At 38.4% G+C, this 21,636-nt stretch overlaps 2 protein-coding genes and 1 long non-coding RNA gene across 4 annotated transcripts in view; 2 read left to right on the top strand and 1 right to left on the bottom strand.

The window, feature by feature from the left end:
• LOC111339437 (uncharacterized) overlaps nt 1-21,636 on the bottom strand; it is a 48,929-nt gene that overhangs the window by 10,959 nt on the left and 16,334 nt on the right. For both annotated transcript variants that reach the window (XM_088757170.1, XM_088757171.1), the window contains exons 28-43: nt 21,169-21,300; nt 20,549-20,950; nt 19,947-20,170; nt 19,312-19,374; nt 18,132-18,179; nt 17,725-17,796; nt 14,706-14,788; nt 13,971-14,169; nt 13,666-13,830; nt 13,193-13,359; nt 12,787-13,090; nt 12,441-12,673; nt 11,889-12,046; nt 11,379-11,452; nt 10,651-10,786; nt 10,246-10,367 (exon numbers count right to left, since the gene is read on the bottom strand). In XM_088757170.1, coding sequence (XP_088613296.1) covers nt 10,246-10,367; nt 10,651-10,786; nt 11,379-11,452; nt 11,889-12,046; nt 12,441-12,673; nt 12,787-13,090; nt 13,193-13,359; nt 13,666-13,830; nt 13,971-14,169; nt 14,706-14,788; nt 17,725-17,796; nt 18,132-18,179; nt 19,312-19,374; nt 19,947-20,170; nt 20,549-20,950; nt 21,169-21,300 — 2,582 coding nt within the window. The remainder of the gene's footprint in view (nt 1-10,245; nt 10,368-10,650; nt 10,787-11,378; nt 11,453-11,888; nt 12,047-12,440; nt 12,674-12,786; nt 13,091-13,192; nt 13,360-13,665; nt 13,831-13,970; nt 14,170-14,705; nt 14,789-17,724; nt 17,797-18,131; nt 18,180-19,311; nt 19,375-19,946; nt 20,171-20,548; nt 20,951-21,168; nt 21,301-21,636) is intronic.
• Nucleotides 1,000-6,732, top strand: LOC148733879 (uncharacterized). The gene is made up of 3 exons (XR_016000724.1): nt 1,000-1,559; nt 1,717-1,797; nt 5,885-6,732. It is a non-coding gene; the product is annotated as an uncharacterized LOC148733879 (long non-coding RNA).
• LOC111339445 (neuropeptide FF receptor 2-like) lies at nt 1,731-4,800 on the top strand. The gene has a single exon (XM_022946100.2). The coding sequence runs from the start codon at nt 2,174-2,176 to the stop codon at nt 3,164-3,166; it is 993 nt and encodes a 330-aa protein (XP_022801835.2). The 5' UTR covers nt 1,731-2,173; the 3' UTR covers nt 3,167-4,800.

Genomic DNA, 21,636 nt, shown 5'->3' with positions numbered 1-21,636 from the left:
TTCTTCCCTTTGTCACTCGCAAGTCCCAACTTTTGTCTCTCGTTTTCAAGAGCTTATTATCACATTGATGAAGCTTAAACTAAAATGATGCCGTTTGAAGATCTGGCGTACAGCTTTAGTATCTGTGTCAACTGTGTCGAGATCTTTTCAGGCCTGGATGATCGCCATGGATATAAGACTGCGCCCATTGATTAAATAACCAGACTGAGAGGACTTGTGGAAAACTATGCCGCAATGTTTTCAGCGCTCATTCGGTGAAAAAACAACGGTGATTATTGACTGTTTTGAAGTCTTAATTGACCCACCACCTAATCTACTTGCACGTGCGCAAAAACGATAAAATTATTGTTGATGATGTGGCCCTGTACACTTGAAATGAACCCCGATGCCATTTGATTGTATGCTTGAAGGATTCGAAAAGCTTTAAATTGTTGTTTAGTGTAAAAGCTAGTCTCCAGCACAAGGTAAAACAGCAGGTCCGTCGATTCCACCGGAGGTAAACAATCAGGCTTGAAGTTCTTGCCATCCGTCAAGACTGGGTCGTTTCCAATCGCTGATATTTCTCAAGATAACGTTGTTTGACCTCATTCTCTAACCTGTTTGCATGATCGGATAAGGGTATTACAGGTGAGGTTATCCTGGAATTATTATCCTCTCTTAACTGCACATCACTCTCTCGAGGGCAGGCTGCCATTTTGAAATTTCCGCGAAAAGTGGTCCACCAATATGACGACCGGAAGTTTCGACGTCACGTGCAAACCATCTATAAATTTCTTGGCTCCCTTGAAGTGCAGAGTGCACGACACTTGCACTCCTTCCGCATCTCCACGGTTGACTGCCTTGCCAGTCACCACTACAGTACAGTTGTTCTTCGTATCGGCACGTAAAAAGTAGAAAATTGTCTTTGCGAAACGGCCTGATATGCCTTTCATTAAATGCTCAACAACTTCGCCATCACATTGAACTCAAACCGCGTACTTGTCGACAACATTGCTTGGTTCTGGTGCAGCGTTTAGCTCCTCAAGAAGTTCTGGGACCAAACGACTTGGTAGACATGATATCCTTTGATGAAGGAATCCAGGTTGTAAGAGACAATAACTTCAGATATTTGTGTAAGATCCATAATTACTGTATGCTAAAACCACGTTACAACTCTCGATCAGTCCGTACAGATTCTCTGTAGTCAAACCGGAAGTTCTTTGACAGGCCACAACATTGCGACACTGGTAATGGTAATGGTTTATTAGATATGAATTCGGCACTAAAATGAAATACTTCATATTTACAAGAAATTACAAAAAATATTTACAAATTAAATGAGACTATAAATAAAAAATTTTGCCGGGGGACTGGGTTACCGGTTCACAAGATTCTATTAACAAATTATTACAAATGTGATATAAGTCTATTGCGATAATTCATTAAGCTTTGACGTCATTGCGGGAAAAAATTTATTTGAAATCGTTTTGTCCTGCATTTAAAAAGAGTCAAGTTATTGCTGGAGCGCAGCTGGCGGCCGTGTGCGTCTTGTCATTTCTGTGGAATTAATGATGACAACTGTGAGTTTTTAATTTTCTTGAACTGTTCGAGGCAAAGACACTGCGTCGCGAATGACAGATACAGAATCCAGCACCCATGCAGCACCTTTTTTCCCTTATTTTCAGTCATTTTTTTTCAAATTCCTATAACTCGAATCTTTTTCAATTTTCCTTGAAGGTTCGAGTTATCGGGAGTCGACTGTATAGCGAAATGAAGAAAATGTAAGCTGTTGATTTTAGGGTAAAGCGTCTTAACCTGGTAAATAATCCACTATTCGCAAAACTTATGACTAGTTTGATAACTCAAGACTTTAAAAGATCTAGTTTCAACAATATTTTACTAAATAAACAATGAAGATTGCATATCATTTCATTTCATCCATTAACCAGTCCAAAAGGAAGTTGATAGAACAAAACCACACCTGCCGCATCAAATATTAACGATGCAATTTTTTTCCAAGTGCCAAATATTCGTCGCTTTGGGCAGAGTTCCCCTCTATTAACTCTCGACGGCGAAAACCATGCTCTAACGCCCTTTAATTACTAAAATAGACCGGGTGTACCATTTAAAAGCTGACACGAAGTTTTACATATATTCATGCGGGTGTTGAAGTTTTCTTAATGTTCCTATTAAAATGGTAACAGAAGGACAAACTAGCCTTCCCCAAGAGCTGCAGCGACGCGCACTTGGTTTGGTAGTATTGGAGAGTGCTCTTATGATGCTCATTAACGTTCTGGCCTTCATTGGTAACGTGCTCGTCTGCTGGGCAGTGTATCACAACAAAAGACTTCGCGTCATACCGAACATCTATGTCGTTACCCTGGCCATATCCGATGCTCTCATGGCAGCCTTTTGTATGCCCCTGTCTGTGGTTCTTCTCATAACAGGACAGTGGCCATTCAGCAGTGCTGTTTGTCATTTCCAAGGATTTTTTTGTTTCTTCTGTGCGCTATACTCTTTGCTGCTCATGACTGCAACGGCTGTGAACAGATATTTCCGCGTGGTGAAACCCAATCTTTATCGCCAGTGTTTTAAAGTAAAATCCACTTGCATTTCTGTGATTATCATAACACTTTTCGCTGCTTTTGGTGCAGGGCTTTCATGGATGGCTCAATGGGCCACATTTAGCGTGCACTACGGTAAAGTTATCTGTTTTATGGACTTTGAGACGCCGCACTTAGACATGGCTTACATGGCCTATTTAGATGTAGTTTATATCTCTGTTCCTATTGGAATAATCACTGTTGCATATTATAAGATTTTTACAACCATTCAACAACACAACCAAGAGATGAATATCACTAGGAAAGAGGCGAATTTTCGATTGAATGTGGAAGAAGTGAAAATAACAAAAGCACTATTTGCAGCTGTTCTGGGGTTTATCCTCTGTTGGGGACCTATAGCTATTATTGACATGGCTGATTCCTTCTCAGCCCATAAGCTCGTTATCCCACGCGAGGTTTTCACGTTCTACATATATCTTGGCTTTGGAAGTTGCACTATTAACCCCGTTATATACGGCTTCATGAATCGAGCGTTCAGAGCAGAATTCTTGCGCGTTTTTACTTTCTGTAGAAGAAAGAACGAAATAGTTCGACACGGCAGAGCCTTAGATATTCGTAACTAGTCTGCTTTGCTACATTTGTGTTGCAAAATGACATGTAGAAGAAACATCGGGAAAATGAATGTCAAAATCATCCTTACGAAAGAGGAAGAAGTGTTAACAGTGCGATTGAATTCCGTTTACATATCAAACTGTTTCCCCACTGCGATGGACATTTGTTTTTGTCGGTTCCAGCCTGGCGCGGCCGCTAACCCAGATGCCCTCCTAAGCAAATTTTCAAAATGGCGGACAAGCCAAAGAGAGAGATAAGAGAACCAAAGCGATTCTGCAACGAATACTCAGCATACACCCCTGTTAAAAAGGTCATTTCACAGAGAAAAGATACAAAATTGTATGATGTTGAAGTCACGGAGGTTGACAAACCCAACAAGAGACTGAAAATTCACTACATTGGCTACAGTACACGCTTCGATGAGCGGAGACCCTTCGGGGACGGTGAAGCATCTGAATATTTTCCGTTTGTTCGTAAAGAAAGCCTGTTTATTCCATCGAAAACATCCCTTGAGGATAGAACACAATCATTTTACTGCCAACTGTTTCGTGAAATAAAGAAAAGGCTTTGGTCTGGAAGGCGAGAGGACCCTGATATAGACATAGACCTCCACGTTGACCAGGATGTTTTTATGGAAGGTCTTGATTGTGTTTTGCCCGGTATTTTTTCATAGAGGGAAGATGGTTTACCGATTGCAGTCAAATAGGCTGCTTGATTCATATCTTGGGCTGAAGTGGGACGAAAGAATTTTAAATCCAGCTGGAGATTTTGCCTATGTAATTCCAGGAACTGTCAAATACTGGCTGGGGCAAAGAAGTCCAATCGCAGAATACAAAATCATTGGGGAGCAATACATTAAATCAGAAGTTGAAAACGGTTACTTTATTAATTTTCAGTTTGTAAGAGGCGATGGTAACAGGAACAACTACCATGCAAACAGATGAAATAACAATCATTCAATCACTGAAATAACAATCAACCAAAAATATGGAAATGACAATTTGTAATGAGTTTATGAGAAATGAAAGGTGATCTTATCGTGACTAACATTACCAAACTGAATGAAGACTAGAGTCAGTAAATCCTCAAGCACTAAATGTTTTGTTTTGTGACATACTGGCATTAATTTAATTCTAGTTAATTTAAGGTTGACATCTCGGCTTCCATTTGCCACTTTCCTTTACAAGATGTGCACAGTACACAGGAGCTGCACAATGTTTGCATGGTGATGTGCAGGTCTTGATGTTGTGGCCTTCGTTAAAACAGTTACTGCATTCATAAGTGTTCTTAACTCTTTCATATCCTGCTGCTTCTAGAAACTGAATCCTGTTTTTCTTCAGAAACAGTTGCTGGAGGGCATCAACTCCTTTGTGATTTGTAGATCTGAAAAAATCTTTGGAAGCTCTATCGTTGTATTTTTCCAAGCCTTGTTGTGTGTAATATGCAATGTTGTGATAAAGTGACAGGAACTCAGGGACATGGCAATGAAGTGCGTGCATGTAGGGAGTGACATCTTTTGCTTGGTACACGTTGAGAAAGAGTTCAAACCATGCTTTGATATCTCCTTGCAATTCAAGAATACTATCCTCAGATGTAAAATCTAGTTTTAAATCACCAATTATGTCCATAAATTTTTTCCAGATCACTTGCACATCTTTGTTTTTGCTGCATTGAGGAAGAAGCATAGGAATATTTATGTGCTGAAAGAGTTTCAGTTTTTCTGGTCCCATAAGATCTCTATATTCCAGCTTTTTACTGTCCTTGTTGATTCTAAAGTTAAAAGAGATCCCAATACTTTTGATTAATTCTTCGTAACCTGCCATGTGTTTATACTTTTCCCTTGGGAATCCATCAGAGAAGGTGGTTTTTTTTTCAATAGCATCACTTCTTCTCAATTCCCTTATGAGCAAGTCAATTAAAACATCTAAAATCCTGACAAAGAGGTGCAATGTGTCTATGATAACATGATCCATGGGTATAAAATCAAATAAAGGTTTTCCTTTACAGTTGAATTTTTTTGCAGTGGAGAACTTTGCTATTTCCTCAATGGTTCTAGCACCAAATGTGGGGTCATTAAATGACCACTTTTTACTTGTGTCCCACCGTTGCTGCCTGGGACACTTGCACCACATACAAGCATAATCCTCATTTGCCCTGCCCAGACCACAGACCAGTCCTAAAAATTTCCAGTCCCCACCTAAAAAGTACTCAAGTTTATAGGTGCTGTCATTTACACTTATTTCATGTAAGTTTGACATTTCCATTCGAAGGTCTGCTAGGCTATTTCTTAGATTATCATGTCTCTGTAGTTTTTATAACTGCAAGTACATAATTCCCTTTCTCACCCATTGCCACCTCCTTTTCATTCAGAATGGTAAAGGTGAAGTTCACAACTGTAAGCCTCTTTCCAATATTCGTTCCATCACCACTAAGCTTGATCTTGATGGTTTGTAAAGTCATGATTTCTCCATTTTTCTGAAACCTTACAATATGCTCTTGTAAGGTTTCTGCAAATCCTAACTGAACACCCTCAGCAAATCCTAACCATAGTTAATAGAGGGGACTGGGTCCTAACTGAACACCCTCAGCATCCCCTGGAGTTGGTCTCAAGGCCCATTTGCTGTTTAGTTCATTGATTCGCTTCTTTATGGAATATGAATTTGGGACACCACTGGCTTTCGTGGCAATTTCATGCCAGGCCTCATTTGAATATTGAATTTATCTTTCAGATAGAGCCACAGATTGATATTGTCAAGGTCATCATTAGTAAGTTCCTTAGGATCAGTCTCTGTGAATTCCAGTTCTCCCTCTCCAACAAGATTGAAAGTTTCATACTGATAAGTATCAGTGTTAAAGACTTCAACTTTGGTGGCAACAAAATTGTATAGTCCAAGAAAGGACAGTGTAGTTTGGCACTCCTCCTTCAGCTGGTTTTTTACTATCTTCTGATGGTGCTTGGAATACTCATCAAACCTTTTTTTAGCAGGGCCTCTACCTTTTTTACCATTTTTGATCACCTTTTTCACTATTTGCTTAAATTTTTTCCTGTAGAAGGCCCCTTTCTTCTCAGCTGTCTCGAGAGCTTCCCGCGCTTTTTGATCAATGCGCAATCGCTTAGCTTTCTCCTGTACTAGGGATTCTTCTAAAGCTCTTTTCTCTCCCCTTAACCGGTTTTTCTCATTTTTAGGCTGATGCACATCAACCTCGTTATAATACACCTTAAATTGATACCGAGGACCCGTTTCCAGCTTGTTAAGAGGTGCATTCAATTGCCTTCCGCAACATTTGCTAGCTCTCTTGACTGCTTTTTGGAGACAGAATATTTTCTTTCTGAAGACCTCTAGAATTCGGTTATTGAGCATTATACCTCGTATACCTGATCGTTCAAATACTTTGCTTATAACAGCAGAGAGGACCGACTCATGGTTTTCTTTGTCATCTTCTTTACATTCCTTCGAAATCGTATAGATTAGTAGGCTGCAACAAAAATTTATTGGACGACGTTTAGGGTAAAAACAGCAATCTAACCTGAAAAAAATGTATTTATTCCGACTCTTTCGGAAAATAACTTTACAAATCTTGCTTGTTTATCTCGTAAGGAAACGATGGTAAATTAATACCCGAAGCGCTTTCCGAGCTACCCGATTCTTCTCCCACTGCTTTCACGCTTATAAAACAGGAAACGAGCAAAAGGAGGAGGGTGTGGCTGTTTTGACTAGCCATTTGACGAGGTTCAATCTGTGCTCCTTGTTCGACAATTTACCCATCAAAACAAAGGAAATTTGTTCCTCTCTTTGATTTTGCCGGTACATTTTTAATTTGCGCTGGCGTAAGAGAGAAATCGCCGAAGACTCCTTGCTCGGTCTTGTTTTGACCACGAACGCCTTCTTAATTTTGACGGACCCGCTCGGGAAAAGGTGAAAATGACGAGGGAAAAACTTTACTTTGTAGTACGAAAATACACAAAATGGAAAGCCATGATATTATAGTTCAATATTTCGGTGGTACATTGTTAACTTTTTATACAGAGAGTCGGCAAGATGATGTAACATCCAAAAATCGCACTCGATTTGAGTGGGCCGATGAAGTGGGCGTGGTCACGAAATTCAGTAAGAGACTATTTGTACCCCGTGAGTTTGATAAGGTAAACAAAATTCATATTTACATAAAACATAAAGAGGGTTAATAAACCCCGTGCGTTTATTCAAATTGCTTTTTACGCTATTTCACAAGTCCATTTTCGTGAAAAACAAATTTCTAGTTACCACTTTTTCCAAAAGGCTTTATTCAGTCTTAATTTGATAGATTTAAATTGTAGGCGTATAAACGAATCAGTTTGCTGAGTAAATATTTGTTATAAATCAAGAAAAAACTGATTTGGAAAGATAAAAGCATAACTATTTTAAGAGACACAAAGATGCAAAGGACGGCTTCTGGCATATCATCCAAACATAACTTGAGTTAGCCTGAGGATCGACTTCATTCTAAATCGCCCTTAGGAGAAACGAATCTCTTCCTCTCCATGATACTTTTCCTTACAGTATATTGAAAAAATAGCAACAGTTTTTTCTGTAAGGTAGACTTAGATAACATCGAAACCAGTCGCTAGACATTTTAATTTACCTAATCATTCTAAGCAACATTTGGCAATCTGCGGTCTTTCCTTACACTTAGGTAGCACGGAAAGCCGTATAAATCTTGAACAAAAGCTCATCTTTCAAACCGGCAGTCTAAATCCCACAGGGATCAACGAACGCTTTTCATTCCACTAATTTATTCTTGTTTTTCTCGTTTCCATGTTCCCACCAATAACGTAGCTCCATTCTCTGCCTTTAAAAGCATACACAACCCACAATTCCACTATTCGCTCCGACGAAGGGCTAACGCTCGAAACGTCAGCTTTTGTAATCGTTACGGTGGCCAATTTACCATTTCAACTTTGTTGATATATCCAAATTATTATATAGACTTAGATAAGGTACAATGAATGTATGAAGTTCATATATTTTGACAACTGTTCTCAGTTGGCTTGTTAGCTCAATTGGTAGAGCGCTGCACTAGTATCGCAGAGGTCAGTGGTTCGAATCCCGTACAGGCCTGATTTTTTTCAGGTCTGATTTTCGCTATTGCATAAATAGCGCTATCTACTGCGAGGATCGTGCATCATACGTAGACTTAAATAAAGTTAACACTTGAATCAAAAAACACAACGACTGAAAATTTATTTCCCTGAACGAACTTTTTAATTAAGAATAGTAAAAAATTCCTTTCCTTTAGATAGCCGGCTGAAAAGATACAAATAGATGGGTGGTAAAAATATTCAATAACATCGTCAAAACAGTGCTAATGGAAAGGGCGACCTGTGATTATTTAAGACAGACTGGAACATTTATGAGCAAGAGAAGCATTTCAAAGTAGAGGTGTCAATTACAATTTTTGGGCCAAAATCGGAGACGGTGTAAAATAAAGCGTCACAGATAAAATTGCAAGAAATACAGCTATTTCTGTCCTATTAGGAGGAAGAAAAATGTGGTGCAAAAGCATAAGGGACATGTAAACACGGTTTTCTGTTACAACAGTCATGCACATTAAATGCACCGAGCAACCTCACATCGTAAAAAGAAAGTAACATTAAAGCAATGAAGTATTTCATTTACAGTGATTGCAATCGGCGTCAAATGATTGCCTCTTAGATTGACGCTAACATGGTGTCACACCAAAATGGCTTTCTCATACTGAGCACTCTAAAATGTGTCAGAAATTTTGGCAAATAACTCATCAGTAGAAAATCCTACGCACCTGAGACTTGGGAAAATTATTAATTAATCAATATTCTACAAAAAGCTTACCCCCCGCCGCTTAGCGTCAGGCATCTCATAGTTTTGATTTTAGACTTCGATTGCATGACAGTAACAACCATCAATATGACCGAAAGTTTTAGAGCCGACGAAAAGAAACTTCCTTAAAATCCCAAGCAAGGCTAGTAAAACAGAATGATTGAATACCAAATTCGAGGCCTCAAAAGTATTTCAACGCTTAGCTCCCTTCACATCTCATAATTTTCTATGTCCTTCCTCTCGAGAGATTTGAAAATGTACTCTTTGATTGCATTTTCAATGTTCCATTTCCAGGTGTGTAGTTACTACCCCGAGCTTCGTCAAGGCCTTTTCTTCTGCCCTTTTTTTTTTCTCTGGGGATGCGATTTCCTCTTAGAATCCTCAACAGTTTCGCTCACTTTTAAAATAAGGTAGCACAAACAAAAAATTGTGGCGCTTGGTGCTAATCTCCCACCAGCATAACAGCCCTAATGTCAAACACTGGTGTCAAGTTCTTCCGCACCACCCACGATTGATCATATTCGATTGAAATTTCGTGGTTTTTGGGCTTTCACAGGTAACACTGTAGGATTGTATATCAAATGTTGATCGTTTGTGATGATCATCAGCACGACTCTTCCTTATAAATCTGCATCATTTCGTTTGCTTTCTTAAAGACCCGTTGCATATACATCACATTTTTCAAACATCTATGAATCTAAAGCAAAGGTTTGGGCTATATTGAACCAGCTTATTTAAGATTACAAAGTTTGTTTCTCAGTAAAAAATCTGGTAGACGTGTTGATTCTGGGAAGAGTTTGGAGATGTTCTCTTCAAGAAGCTTCTTTCATTTTTCAAGATAAAAAATTCCGAGTTATTGTCATCTGACGACAGATTGAAATTATAATGACAGTAATAAGAAAAAAACCATCGTCTTATGATGTTGACGGCTGCTGCGTTTTATCACCAAATTAAAGCAGGTTTGTACACACTCATTCGATTTCACAATAGGGAAATTTCAAACTCCAACTCACACTCTTCTTAGAATTCATGGCGGTCGTGACTGCTTGCTGGATAATTTTGGTTTTCTGAGTTGATAATTTAAATTGGCCACCGTGAAGATTTTCTAAAGCTGACGTCCGAGCGCTAGCCCTTCGTCATGGCTCGCAAGCCTTATACATTATCACCTCACCGAATGATAAAACCTAATGATCTTGCTCCCCACCACGCAGCACCGCAGTCTCTTTAAAAACCTACTCCTTTTAACTACTTACTGATTTCAGAAGTTCTCGCATCTCTTTAACTTCACCTCTCGCTTCTTTAAGAGCTCCATTTTGCTTCTTGTTTTCATCCGAGAGGTTATTGATAGTTTGGCGTAGTCTGGTAACAAGGAGCTCTGTGGAAAGTCGATCAGAATATCAATCCACAAGGAATCTATAGTCTCTGAAGAATTTCTCGTGCTTAAAGCAATTTCAAGATTAATAAAAGCGTGAGAATCCGAGCGCCTCCCAAATCCGATTTCGTGATGGCATGCTTTGAAAACTGAGCTGCAGGGCGCTAACTGATTAGATACATCATAAGCTGTTTTAAATCTGAAAAGCGTTCTGCCTACAGGTAATATCAGCAATGTTGAAAGCGTTCTGGAAAAAAAAAAACAGTTTAAACTTGAATATAATTACCATTTTCTTTCTCGTTGTTTTTAGGCGCTGACGACTCCCGAGGCAAACTGTCCTTTCGAGCACGGTCAGGTCTTTCACTTCCCTCCTCCAAATTTTCAGTCAACTCTTTTTGTCTCTTTTGGAAATCTGCGATCGTCTGCAATGCAGAGAGCGACCATGTTGCCAATGGCTTAAGTGTCAGTATTAGATTATTAATCCCTAAAGTATCTTTCCCTTTTGGCACTCAAAAGCACAATACCAATTTTTAACATTTGACTCTAGGGGATTTACAATAAAAAGGAAATATAGCAACTATTTCCCAAGTTTTTACAAGGGACCTTACTGATACGAGGATAGTCCACTTCATGCTACTCAATTTATCCCGCCTTCATTTTTTTTTCAAATTTCTTGGAAATTTGCCTGTGCTCTGCATAAAGTTTATTTTTAAAAAAATTTGGATGCGAGCACCTTGGCTTTGGACCAACAGTGTAAAATAAATGTTTTAGATTGTAATCTGCGAAATGATAAGACGAAATTTAGTAATCGTTTTCAAGGCTGTATTGAAGTTTAAAATCTACCACATCTTAAAAAGCACTCCCTCCATATTCGGTGTATATTAGACAGTTATAGAAAATAAAGAGCTTCACTTGTTAGGTTGATGAATAATAAAATTGGCATACTGTTCAAGAATATTTACGAACTGAATTACGTTATGCCAGCTACTTGATTTGAAACTTTCATTTCTTTACCTCTTTAACTTTTTCCAGTTCTTTGCTACCATCCTCAATTTCCTGATTGACTTTCATAAGTTCCTTCCCTTTTTCTGTTCACGTAAAGAAACATAGACATCTTTAAATCATTCGTTTTGTTGGTTTAAATTTTTTTCTATATATAACAAAAAAAGTTTGTAATTTCCAGACTTTGCAAGCAGTTGTGAAGTAAACATTTGCAAATTAGGTGATGGTAAGGAAATATGCAACGCAATTGTCATTAGGGTGGAGCAAAGACAAATCTTTGCTAACCATTGCCCATCCCGTGAGAATTCGATCCCCAAGCAAGTTCAAATTTGTGGGCAGAAGGTTCAGTGACCAACTAAGTTATAGAGAACTGGATCCCGAGGTAGGTCCCACACCGTTGGCTAAAATCGTCAACAAAAACGCTCCCGCGTCGAGTCATACAAGCCAAATTTCAAGATGTCTTAAATCCAAGTTTAAGCATTTCATGATCATACACATATTTTACACATATTTTTTGTTTACCAGCGAGTGTGAGTTGGAGATCGGTCAACTCCTTCATAACAGAGTTTTTCGTGTTGCTCAGCTCGTCCAGTTCCAGTTTGGCAGATTGAAGTTCAACCGTGACTTCTTTTAGAGCATTGTTCATATGACTTAAACATTCCTCTGTTTCTTGCGTCTCACTGCAATATGGAGTAACATTCGGAGGATTCAAATTTCTATTAGATGTGGTTTACAGGGCACGCTTGATAGAGGCATTTACCGGCACACGTCGCCAATATGGCATGCCCAGATAAAAACAAGGCGCGAGGCTAACAAAGTGGAAGTAAAGAGATTCGTTTAAATCAGTGGTAAAAGTTATAGATATAATGAACAACTAATTACAGCTAAGGAAAACAAACAGATAGAAAAGATGAGATCTCAGAGTATCTGACGGGCAGAATTTCCTATTTAAAGAATTACCCAAGGGCCAGTTGTTATACACTGACCACGTGACGCAGCACAACAAAACAAAAACCTTGGAGGCTACTTATAAATGGTCAGTACAAACGTTAATTAGCGTGGAGTTCTAGTCACCTTTTCAAGTGAGTAAACTCATTTTCAAGTTTGACTTTGTCTTGATTGAAGGCGGACGAAATCCTTTTATGTTCAGCTTCTTTCTGTTTCTTTAGCTCCTCGTATTCTTTAATCTTGCTCATGCTCTCGTGAATTTTGTTTCTTAACAGACTTAGCTCCTCCCGATGGCTTTTAAGAGCTTCCATTGATTCATTTCTTGCGTTGTTAATTTCTAGAAGTTTTTCCTCGGCTTCCTGTCAAAAAACGCATAAGAAACTTTTTCAAACGCTACTCCATTCATCTCTTGCCTTACATACATGTCTTCGAGAGAAATTTCTTCTCCTGACAACTTATTTTACGCTCTGACCTGAACATTAAGATCCTGGATTCTTCTTTCTTCTTCTTTTCTCTGTGCAAGCCTCTCAGCTTCAACTTTTCCTTTCTTGATGTTTTCCTCAATTTCTTTTAGTTTTGTCTTCAGCTTGTTCATTTTGCTGTTCAGTTCATGGAATTGTATCATTTGACTTTGAAGTTCATTTCTTGTTCTGGCAAGCTGGGTTGTTTTCTCTTCCAAAGCTTTCTCACCTTCCTTTAGCGCTCTGACGTACTTATCTGATTTATGTTTCTCTTCTGTTTCTGTCTGTGCTATCAGCTTCCTGAGCTCATCGACCCTACAGTCAGAAGAATGATTAGTTTACTAATTCCTTACGTTTGTCGTATTTTCATTCGTTCCTATATTATCTAGTTGTTTTATGTACAGGTTAAGACCAAACCTGAGTGAAAGTTGAGTTCTCGTTTCCACGTCTTTCAGTACACTCTCTTTGTTTTCAAGATCTTCCATTTTACTTGCTAATTCCTTGTTGAGTTTATCGACATTGTGTCGAACAATTGTACACGAGTTTTCAGCTTCATTTAACTCCTGTCCTTTGGCTTCGATAGCCTTTGAAAAGAGGTAAATAATGGTAATCAGTTTTAAGATGGTATGCCTATAACATTACACATCGACAGCGCCGTGCAGCAGTTCATGGAAATTATAAAGCAGTGTTAAAATGACCATGTTACATTGAGGTAGAGAAATTCTAAAAGACGCTCAAAAGTGGAAGGCAAGTCTTTACAGATTACCACTTTTGTAAGGCGATTACTGAAATAAAACCTTTCAGTAAAATAAATTCATCTTGAATGGATAAATTTAGTATAATGGGTATTATCGATTAAGTTGAATGACATTGTGGAGGTAGTATCTCACTTTGTTTATTTGTTGGTGACGCTCAAGTAGAACCTTTTCTTTGATCTGTAGGTTAATCAGCTGATTTCCCGCACGGATTAACTCTACCGAAGTCTCCGCTGCGCGTTGCTCAATGATACCAGCATCCTCTTCTGTCCGCCTTAAGCGTCCCTCGGCCATCTTACGCTAACGGAGAAAAGAAACGGTCTGCTGGCAAGCTTTGCAAAGACAATAAAAAAACAACAACGAAAAAAAAAAACACAGCAACAACAACAACAACAACAACAACAACATCAGCAGAAGCAATACAAAGTAACTGAACACACCTTTCGCACAATATCGTCTAGTTCGCGCCTTCGCTCCATTAGTTCAGCATCCATCTGTTGCAGTTCTGTTTTTCTCTTCTGCAGCAGACCTTCAAAACGAGCCAGGTCACTCAAACGCTTTTCCCAGGATGCCTCTTGCGCGTTATCATCCATTTGATTAACAGAGGACAACTGCAAAGGCTCCGTTTCAACGCCAGAGCTGAATTACGAACATTTAACAAGTTAGCTAGGTTGATAAGAGTGCAGTAACTTGAAAAGTTAGGGACATCACAAAGTTACTTTGTAACCGTTAAAAAAGTCGAGGATAGCGTTATAATTTAATGCTATTTCTTCAAGTTTTCAAGTATTTAACAACCATTACAATAGTTTGCTTTTTTTGGCTGATTTCATAACATGGTGCATTCTTGATTCCACGACATTCAATCGTATCTCCATGTTAGGGATTAGTTGGGAGAGACCTTGAGAAAACGCACCATTGACATCTCTATTCTGGTCCACGGCGCCAAAACGCTTCTCCAATCCTTGAATTACCTTGAGGATAATGTTATAATTTCGTGTTTCTGGACCAGACGCAGATGCTGGAGCTACATAGACATGGTATGTATTTCAGAAACCTCCACTGAATTAACTTTTTACCTGGGAGGCAATTTTGGCTTGCCCGGCATGTAAAATAAAGTTTCATTCATTTTCAACAAAGTTAATGGAGATTAGAAGATCGCTTGTAACAACACTTGCCTTTGCTGCAGATATTTTAGTGGGAAGTTTACTTCGTCTTCTTCGTCTACAGCTCTCATGATGTAAACTCTCCGAGTTCCTGCCTGGCAGAAGTGTTTAAGTGGGATGAAATAAATTACTAGGAACATGGAAAAACCTTTGTCATTCCTACCACAGCTAATTTTAACCTTAGAATTCAAAGTCTACAATTGACGTTAATCACTGGAAAGGTAAAAGGTGCTACATAAAATTGAACTGATTTTCTCCTTCCACCAGATCTCGTATTAAAGTTTGTGTCAAAAGTCTTTTTGGTGTTACATAAACGCAAATGATACTGTGCAAATTTGCAATATTTCCAAGAATGTGTAGATATATATATATAAATATCATTTCCTTTTTTTTTTTTTTTACTGCGTTACGGGAAAGCAAGTATCCTCGTTCAATTTCATTTTGGAAGTGTTTGATGTCATAAAAATTGTACTTAAGGTGGAACATATAAATCTCCGGCATTTTCAGGTTCGGTCACGGACAGTTGAAGGAGTTCATCATAGTTCTGGTTGTATCTTACCTTTGGAAAAAGTGTGAACTCTTTGTGAGGATGTAAAATGAGGGAATACCCAACTAAAAAATTACACACGGGAACATGGGGGAGGATCAGTATGGTGTGCAGTATTGCTAATGAGTTTTTTCGAGTTGCGCCGTATTTTGACGAGCCTGTGGGGTGAGTCAGAATACAAACAACCAGTAAAATACTCAGCAAGACTACACACCAAAACGTCTAAGAAGTTTATTTATTATCAAACTGCTTTTTTTCCTGCGAACTGTTTCAAATTTGTGGGAAGAAGGTTCAGTGACCAACTAAGTTATAGGGAACTCGATCCCGAGGTAGGTCCTTCATTAAAATCGTCCTGAAAACCGTTCAAGCCAAATTTCAAGATGTCTTAAATCCAGGTTTAAGCACTCCTCCCCGTCCCCCTCGTTCACGGTTGTTTCAAGCGTTGTTTCTGTTCATTTCTCATTGGGAAAAAGCAAAGCGGATAGAGACGCGTAGCGCGCGCAGCCGGCCGGTTAAACAGGTTTTTTTACAGTGCAAAATAACCCACTGAACAATATCGCAGCATATTTATACTCTACTCGCGCGTTATTTGTACTCTACCGAGAGCAGTTGGATAATAATCACTTAATACCTTATAACTGCTGACCTGTTTGATTGTTAGGACACGAAACTTGTAATGTAAAAATCTCGAGCTAATTTAGAAAAAAAACCTTGCTTTTTTAGGAAAAAACAGAAGGCCAGCCCCTGCTTAGAAGCTCGCTATCAAAACCAAAATAAAATCAGACACAATGTTTTCATACGAAAGGCAATTTATTCGGATATCATAGAAAAATTACATTCTCGACCGTTATGTACAGCAATATAAATACTGTTTTGCTCGTTTTCACACTGGGAAGTACATACGCAAAGTTATTTTAAGAACAAAATATTTTATGAACAAAACTACTAAGAAAAGGCTGGCTTTCTGAACTTTATTCCTGCAGCACACGTCACGTTCATCAACTCTAAAATGAAGCGTTATAGACTGCTAACACTTGCAAACCGATGAACGAGAATCCATGCAATTAACATGGTTCAATCGTTTCGAAAATTAACAAAGTCGTGTGGCAAAAAGCTGCAAAGGGAAAACTGGCAAATCAAAGGTAAAAGGCAGAACATCCAGCAGTCACGCCGCACGTAAGAAGCCAAGATCGGAACGTTACTCAATTCCTGTGCGTCACTGTTGAATGTCAAAGCCAACCTTTTCTTACATCAGAACTGTCTACAACTAGAATTTATAGCTTCGGATGTACTTGTTTGGCCTTTTTTTCTGTACATAAAAGTTTAATACATAAAAGTTTTTTTTTCCTGTACATGAAAGTTCCTTTTTAAATAACTAAATTCATTAAGCCCGTTGGATTTCTCTTTCATACGCGCGAAAGACTTGAAAGCGTCTCAAAAAAAAAAAACTATGTTAAGCAAGTATAAGTGCTAGAGGTTTGCTTGTGTTGACGACCGCAAACACGATAGCTTTTGTGGAGTTGTTGATGCTTGAAGCTCAAATAAACACACTGAAAACTAACTGCCGCCTTGGCATTCGGCTGCCAAAGGAACATCCTAAAAGTCCTTATTCAAAGACAGCGTGTTTACTTTTCCACAATTAAGATATGCGTTACTTTCACACAAAGTAAACAGAGGTAGTTTTGAAATTTCACCAGTCCAAACGTCAACGAACTGTTGAAATTATAAGGAAAGCTTTGAAGAATTTCTTTTTTTTAGTGCGGAAGACTTAAGAAGAAATTTGCCAAACAAAAGTCTTCATTAAAAATATTGTCACCTATAATTTTTGTGGGAAATAAATCGATAGGAAGTTCTTATCAACAGATAACTATGCTAAATGTTAGTTTACGGTAGATGACGAAGATAAACGCGACCTGTGATCAACAACAGTCAAAAGATGATCCTGTAGTCTCTAAAATGAAAAACACAGACGTTCACAATGACAAACAGTTAGTGTCTTTTCGACATCATTACTTAAATTAAGAATTTTTTCCATTTCACTGTATCAAATGGAAGAAAATTAAAGTTGACCTTTACAACGAACAATTTTTTTGTTCACGCCTAGATTAAAAGTTTTGGAAAAGATTTAAGAACAGAACATTTGCAAAAACTAAGATGAAAACAATTAATAATTACACTAGTGGTCCATATCATAGCGTTAAGTTCAATAAGGAAAGTGCTTATTAACTCTTGCCGGTGGTAAGATAATACAAAGAGAGATTCAGCACCAAATTTTAAATAAATGAATTTTAAACAAGTAACAACACAAGAATTTTCATTGAACACTTCCCGCCTAAACTTCTCTTAAATGTTACAAGAAGATAAAGATCCAGCGAAAATTTTGTTCTCTCAAGAAAGATTCGTAAAAATAGGGGCGACAATTTTCGTGGATAATTCAAGAAAATGTTCCACATACACTGTAAGTTGTAATAAATGTCGACTTACCGCTAAATTGCCATCTAATGAATGTCGTTGAGTTTGCCTTGCAGTCGCCCGCCGTTTCAGGGAATCTTCCACCTTTCAGCAAGAACAAAAACGTGTTTCAGAGTTGGAGGTATTGAAACAAAACTGAAAACTTGGCCTGCGTTTCTCATTTTACGAATGAATCAAATTTGTTTCATCTGTGGAAGTCAGAAAATCGAGGTTTCGTGTTCTCGTGTTGAAGAGTCGTTTCGAGTTTTTCAGGGAGGTCGTTTGTTCGATGTAGAACTAAAAGCCTCTTAAAGCGTTATAAAGAACGTAGGGATTGCAAGCGGCGTGATTCCTATTCAACGCATGTTTTTCATCCTGTAGGGCAAATTACCTCGTTATTCATTTGCAATTCAATAAAACAATAAAAACGGTCATCCCACCTCGTGTTCCAATTCTTTCAAATCCATTCGAAGCGAGTCTCGTTGATCCTGAATTGAAAAAGAAATCATTTGTACTGCCATTAATTGTTACTTAATCACACAAAAGTAAGCCGTAAACAAATACAGTACCCTAGCGAAAATACCTTTCTTTTTCTTACTGGAAATAGGACGTTAAATTGGTTGTCTACGCCATAAGCTTCCTTTGACATTCTATTGAAACAACTTTACGATTGAAATACCTTCATTTATCAAGCCGCTGACGATTAATAATTCAATTCTAACACAATGGTTACACTGAAAACCACGACATTTTGTGAAAGGCGAACGATTAGGTCTCTACAGCACTGAATCGATAATAAATGTCGGTAGCTGTTCAAGAACTCACCACCGAAACAACTAAAGTGACAGTTGATGCTACAGAAAGGTAATTTGAGTTGATTTACACGGCATATAATTAATCACACTGTTCCAATCACAGTACATGGGGTTAAATCAATATTTGCTCAAAATACCATTCTCTCCAAGCAATCACTGTAAGCCAGAGGCTTTTCGTTAGACAAACGACAAGGTATGGACCGTTAAATATTCTGGAGGGAATACGCCATTGAGGATAGTGATGTCTTAAATTTTTTTTCTCGACTGTTATGGAGGCAGTTCAGAATGTTTTGGGTTGTGCATAAGTTGAAAGAATTTAGCGGTTTATACAGTTCTAGACCATGAAAACGGTGGCCACAAGAATTAACGATAGCAGGGGTAAATCAAGCTCTTCTTTTAGAAAAGGCCGAAGTATGAAGGTGGGGTTTCGTCCTCTAATTGTGACAATGTAGGAAATACTGTGTCGTCCCTCATAAAATGACTGTCTTGTTCGCCCACACGTTTTATGGCAGAAATCGGAAAAATTATGCTTAACTAAACGAAAACGTTAAATTCGTAACCTTATCTCTCGCTTGCGAACGAGACATTAAATTATTAATGGATCAATCTAAGATATTTCACCCCAAAATGACAATTATTGAGGAGATTTAAGGCAATTAAATTCTATCCCTCAACATGGAGGAATCAATCCTTTGCATCGAACTCAACATTGGCCAAGTAAGCAGACTCGAAAAAAAAAAAAAAGACTTACTAGCACCATATATTTGAAAAAAAAAAAGGAGCTTTAACATTCAAAGCAATGTACCTGAAGTTTCTGCACCTGGTGGGAGGAAGTCAAAAGACCTTCCAATCTACCGACCTCATACTCCTGCAAGGTAAGTGGAAGAGCGATCAAATTCACGGAAAACTAACAAAGAACAAATTCTATTTATAAGTGGAGAAGTAAAGAGAAAAAAACATAAAAGTTGTGAATATTTAGCCCATCGATGAATCCGTCAATCGATCGCAACTAGTTAGTATTGATGTCCTTCAAAACGCAATCAATTTTTTTTAGGTTTAACAGTCGAGACGAATTGAAAATTGGATCACATTGGCTATTTTAAAGGAATTACACCTCAAAGGAACATGGACAAAGTTTGTTTATTTTGAAAGTCATCATTTGCAATTTTTGTTCATCTTCTCCATTCATGTTCTTTCTTACTAGTTAGTTAATTTCTTCTTTCGAAGTTCTTGCATTTTTTTTCTGACTCTAACCGAACGAATAATTTCACGAATACAATGTGAATTTTAAAAACCACGTCGAAACGTTCTACACATTTACGCTGACGACACGTTTAACGGAATTTCTGCTGAGACATTGGTGGCCCGTAAAAAAATAAATACTTGCAAATGGAGAGATAACAGTTTGTGTGTGTTCAGGTGCAGTAATCAACAACTTACCAGGCCTTCGTGATTTGGAAAATTACAAAATAAAACTTCATCTTTTGGTTTTTTGGTTTTCCTTTTCTTTTTCTTTCTCCCGTCATTATCTTCCCCAGTGATGTCATTATAATGATGATGGTGGACAGGTGATGTCACAGGGGCTGCTACTGTGCTAGCTGTTAACACCTCAGGGGAGGGGTGTGAGGAAGTTGTCACTGTGAACGGTTTTGGTTTTATCCCAGCTGATGGATAATGTAGACATGCGTTGAGGATATTGTAGTTTAAATTGTATCACTAAAAATAGCTTGATACAAGGTTAACACCTCAGGGGAGGGGTGTGAGGAAGTTGTCACTAAAATTAGCTTGATACAAAGTGAAAAATTGGTTAGTTAAACGAAATATAGATATCGAACGGAACACGGACCGAAGTCGATAGCAAACAAATCAAAACTACCAAACTAAAAGGAAGCTAAAATGAACTGTACCTAACAGATTTATTGGAGTAATGTTATATCCACAGAAAACCTCAATAAAAAGCAAACATGATGTATGACCAGACAAAGAACCTTCTACTTTGAAATCCTCCGACTGAAAATTTTAGTGCAGAATACATTGTATACCTCGACCAGTTGACTTTGAATAATAATGATGATGATGAACTTGTCCAGGACTGGCCGCATAGCTGTTTGTACCCAGTCCACTGGCGTTTGTAATCATTGGAGTCATGACTGGTACTGATCGAGTAAAAGTTACTCCATTGGATGGGCCCTCAACAACTACTGGGGTCACCCCGCTGACCGGTAAGTACGCCTGTGTTGTTGCTAGCCCAGGTGTGGTTATCAAGCCGGAAGTGGTAAACGGCGGATTCATGTACGCAGACGTGGTAACCAAGCCAGAAGTGGTGAAGGGCGGATTGGACGGAAGTGGTATTGGTCGAGTGAGGCTCTGTACTTGTTGCTCTCTTTGTAACAAAGCTGCTCGCAGAGCCTCGACCTCGTTTGCTAAAGCGGAAAGGCTAACGTCTGAAGATAAAAGAAGCATACAGCTAAAATTAGTAAATAAAACTTTGAAGATTCAAATTAATAACGCAACACGTTATACTGAATAACAAAACGAGCCTGGAGGGTATTCAAAATAACACGACTTCCGGTCAGTTGCCAGTTCAAAATTTAAGAATTGCCACTTATCATAAAATTGATTTGAGAGAGGGAAAATGAATATTTTCTGAGGAAAAACTAACCTGGCTGAGGAAAGTATTGCGGTTGGACTGGAGCACGTGACATCTCAAACAAATCGTCCTTCAGACGTTCCAGTTCCTGGTTCTGTTCGGCCAAAGCTGATGCCAAGTTTTTAATCGCTGCTCGCTGGGCAGCTGTTAGCAGGTTAAAACAAATAAAACACAATTCAACCTTTATAAATAATTTTTACCCCTTGCACCTGAAAAATCGACTATGTTCACAATGTGGCTGGAAAACATCGCTCGATTCCACGATAAAACTGAAGGAAAAAAGATGGTCCAAGAAACAACTTTTAGATGTCTCTTCTAAGTACAGAAATACCAGGGACGATTTATAGAATTATCGTCTGCAGTTTTGTGCGATTAACCTGACTTGAAACTTCTTTAGGCTGAGAACCACACGACTTAACCAAGGTAGTCACGTCGTCAGCCAATCTAAACACTGGAAACTTTCTCGAGAATTGAAAGATA

Source organism: Stylophora pistillata, chromosome 4, assembly GCF_964205215.1.
Source record: "Stylophora pistillata chromosome 4, jaStyPist1.2, whole genome shotgun sequence".
Classification (NCBI taxonomy): Eukaryota; Metazoa; Cnidaria; class Anthozoa; order Scleractinia; family Pocilloporidae; genus Stylophora; species Stylophora pistillata.
The sequence above is the reverse complement of the archived record's forward strand: the minus strand, read 5'-3'. Positions and strand labels throughout refer to the sequence as shown.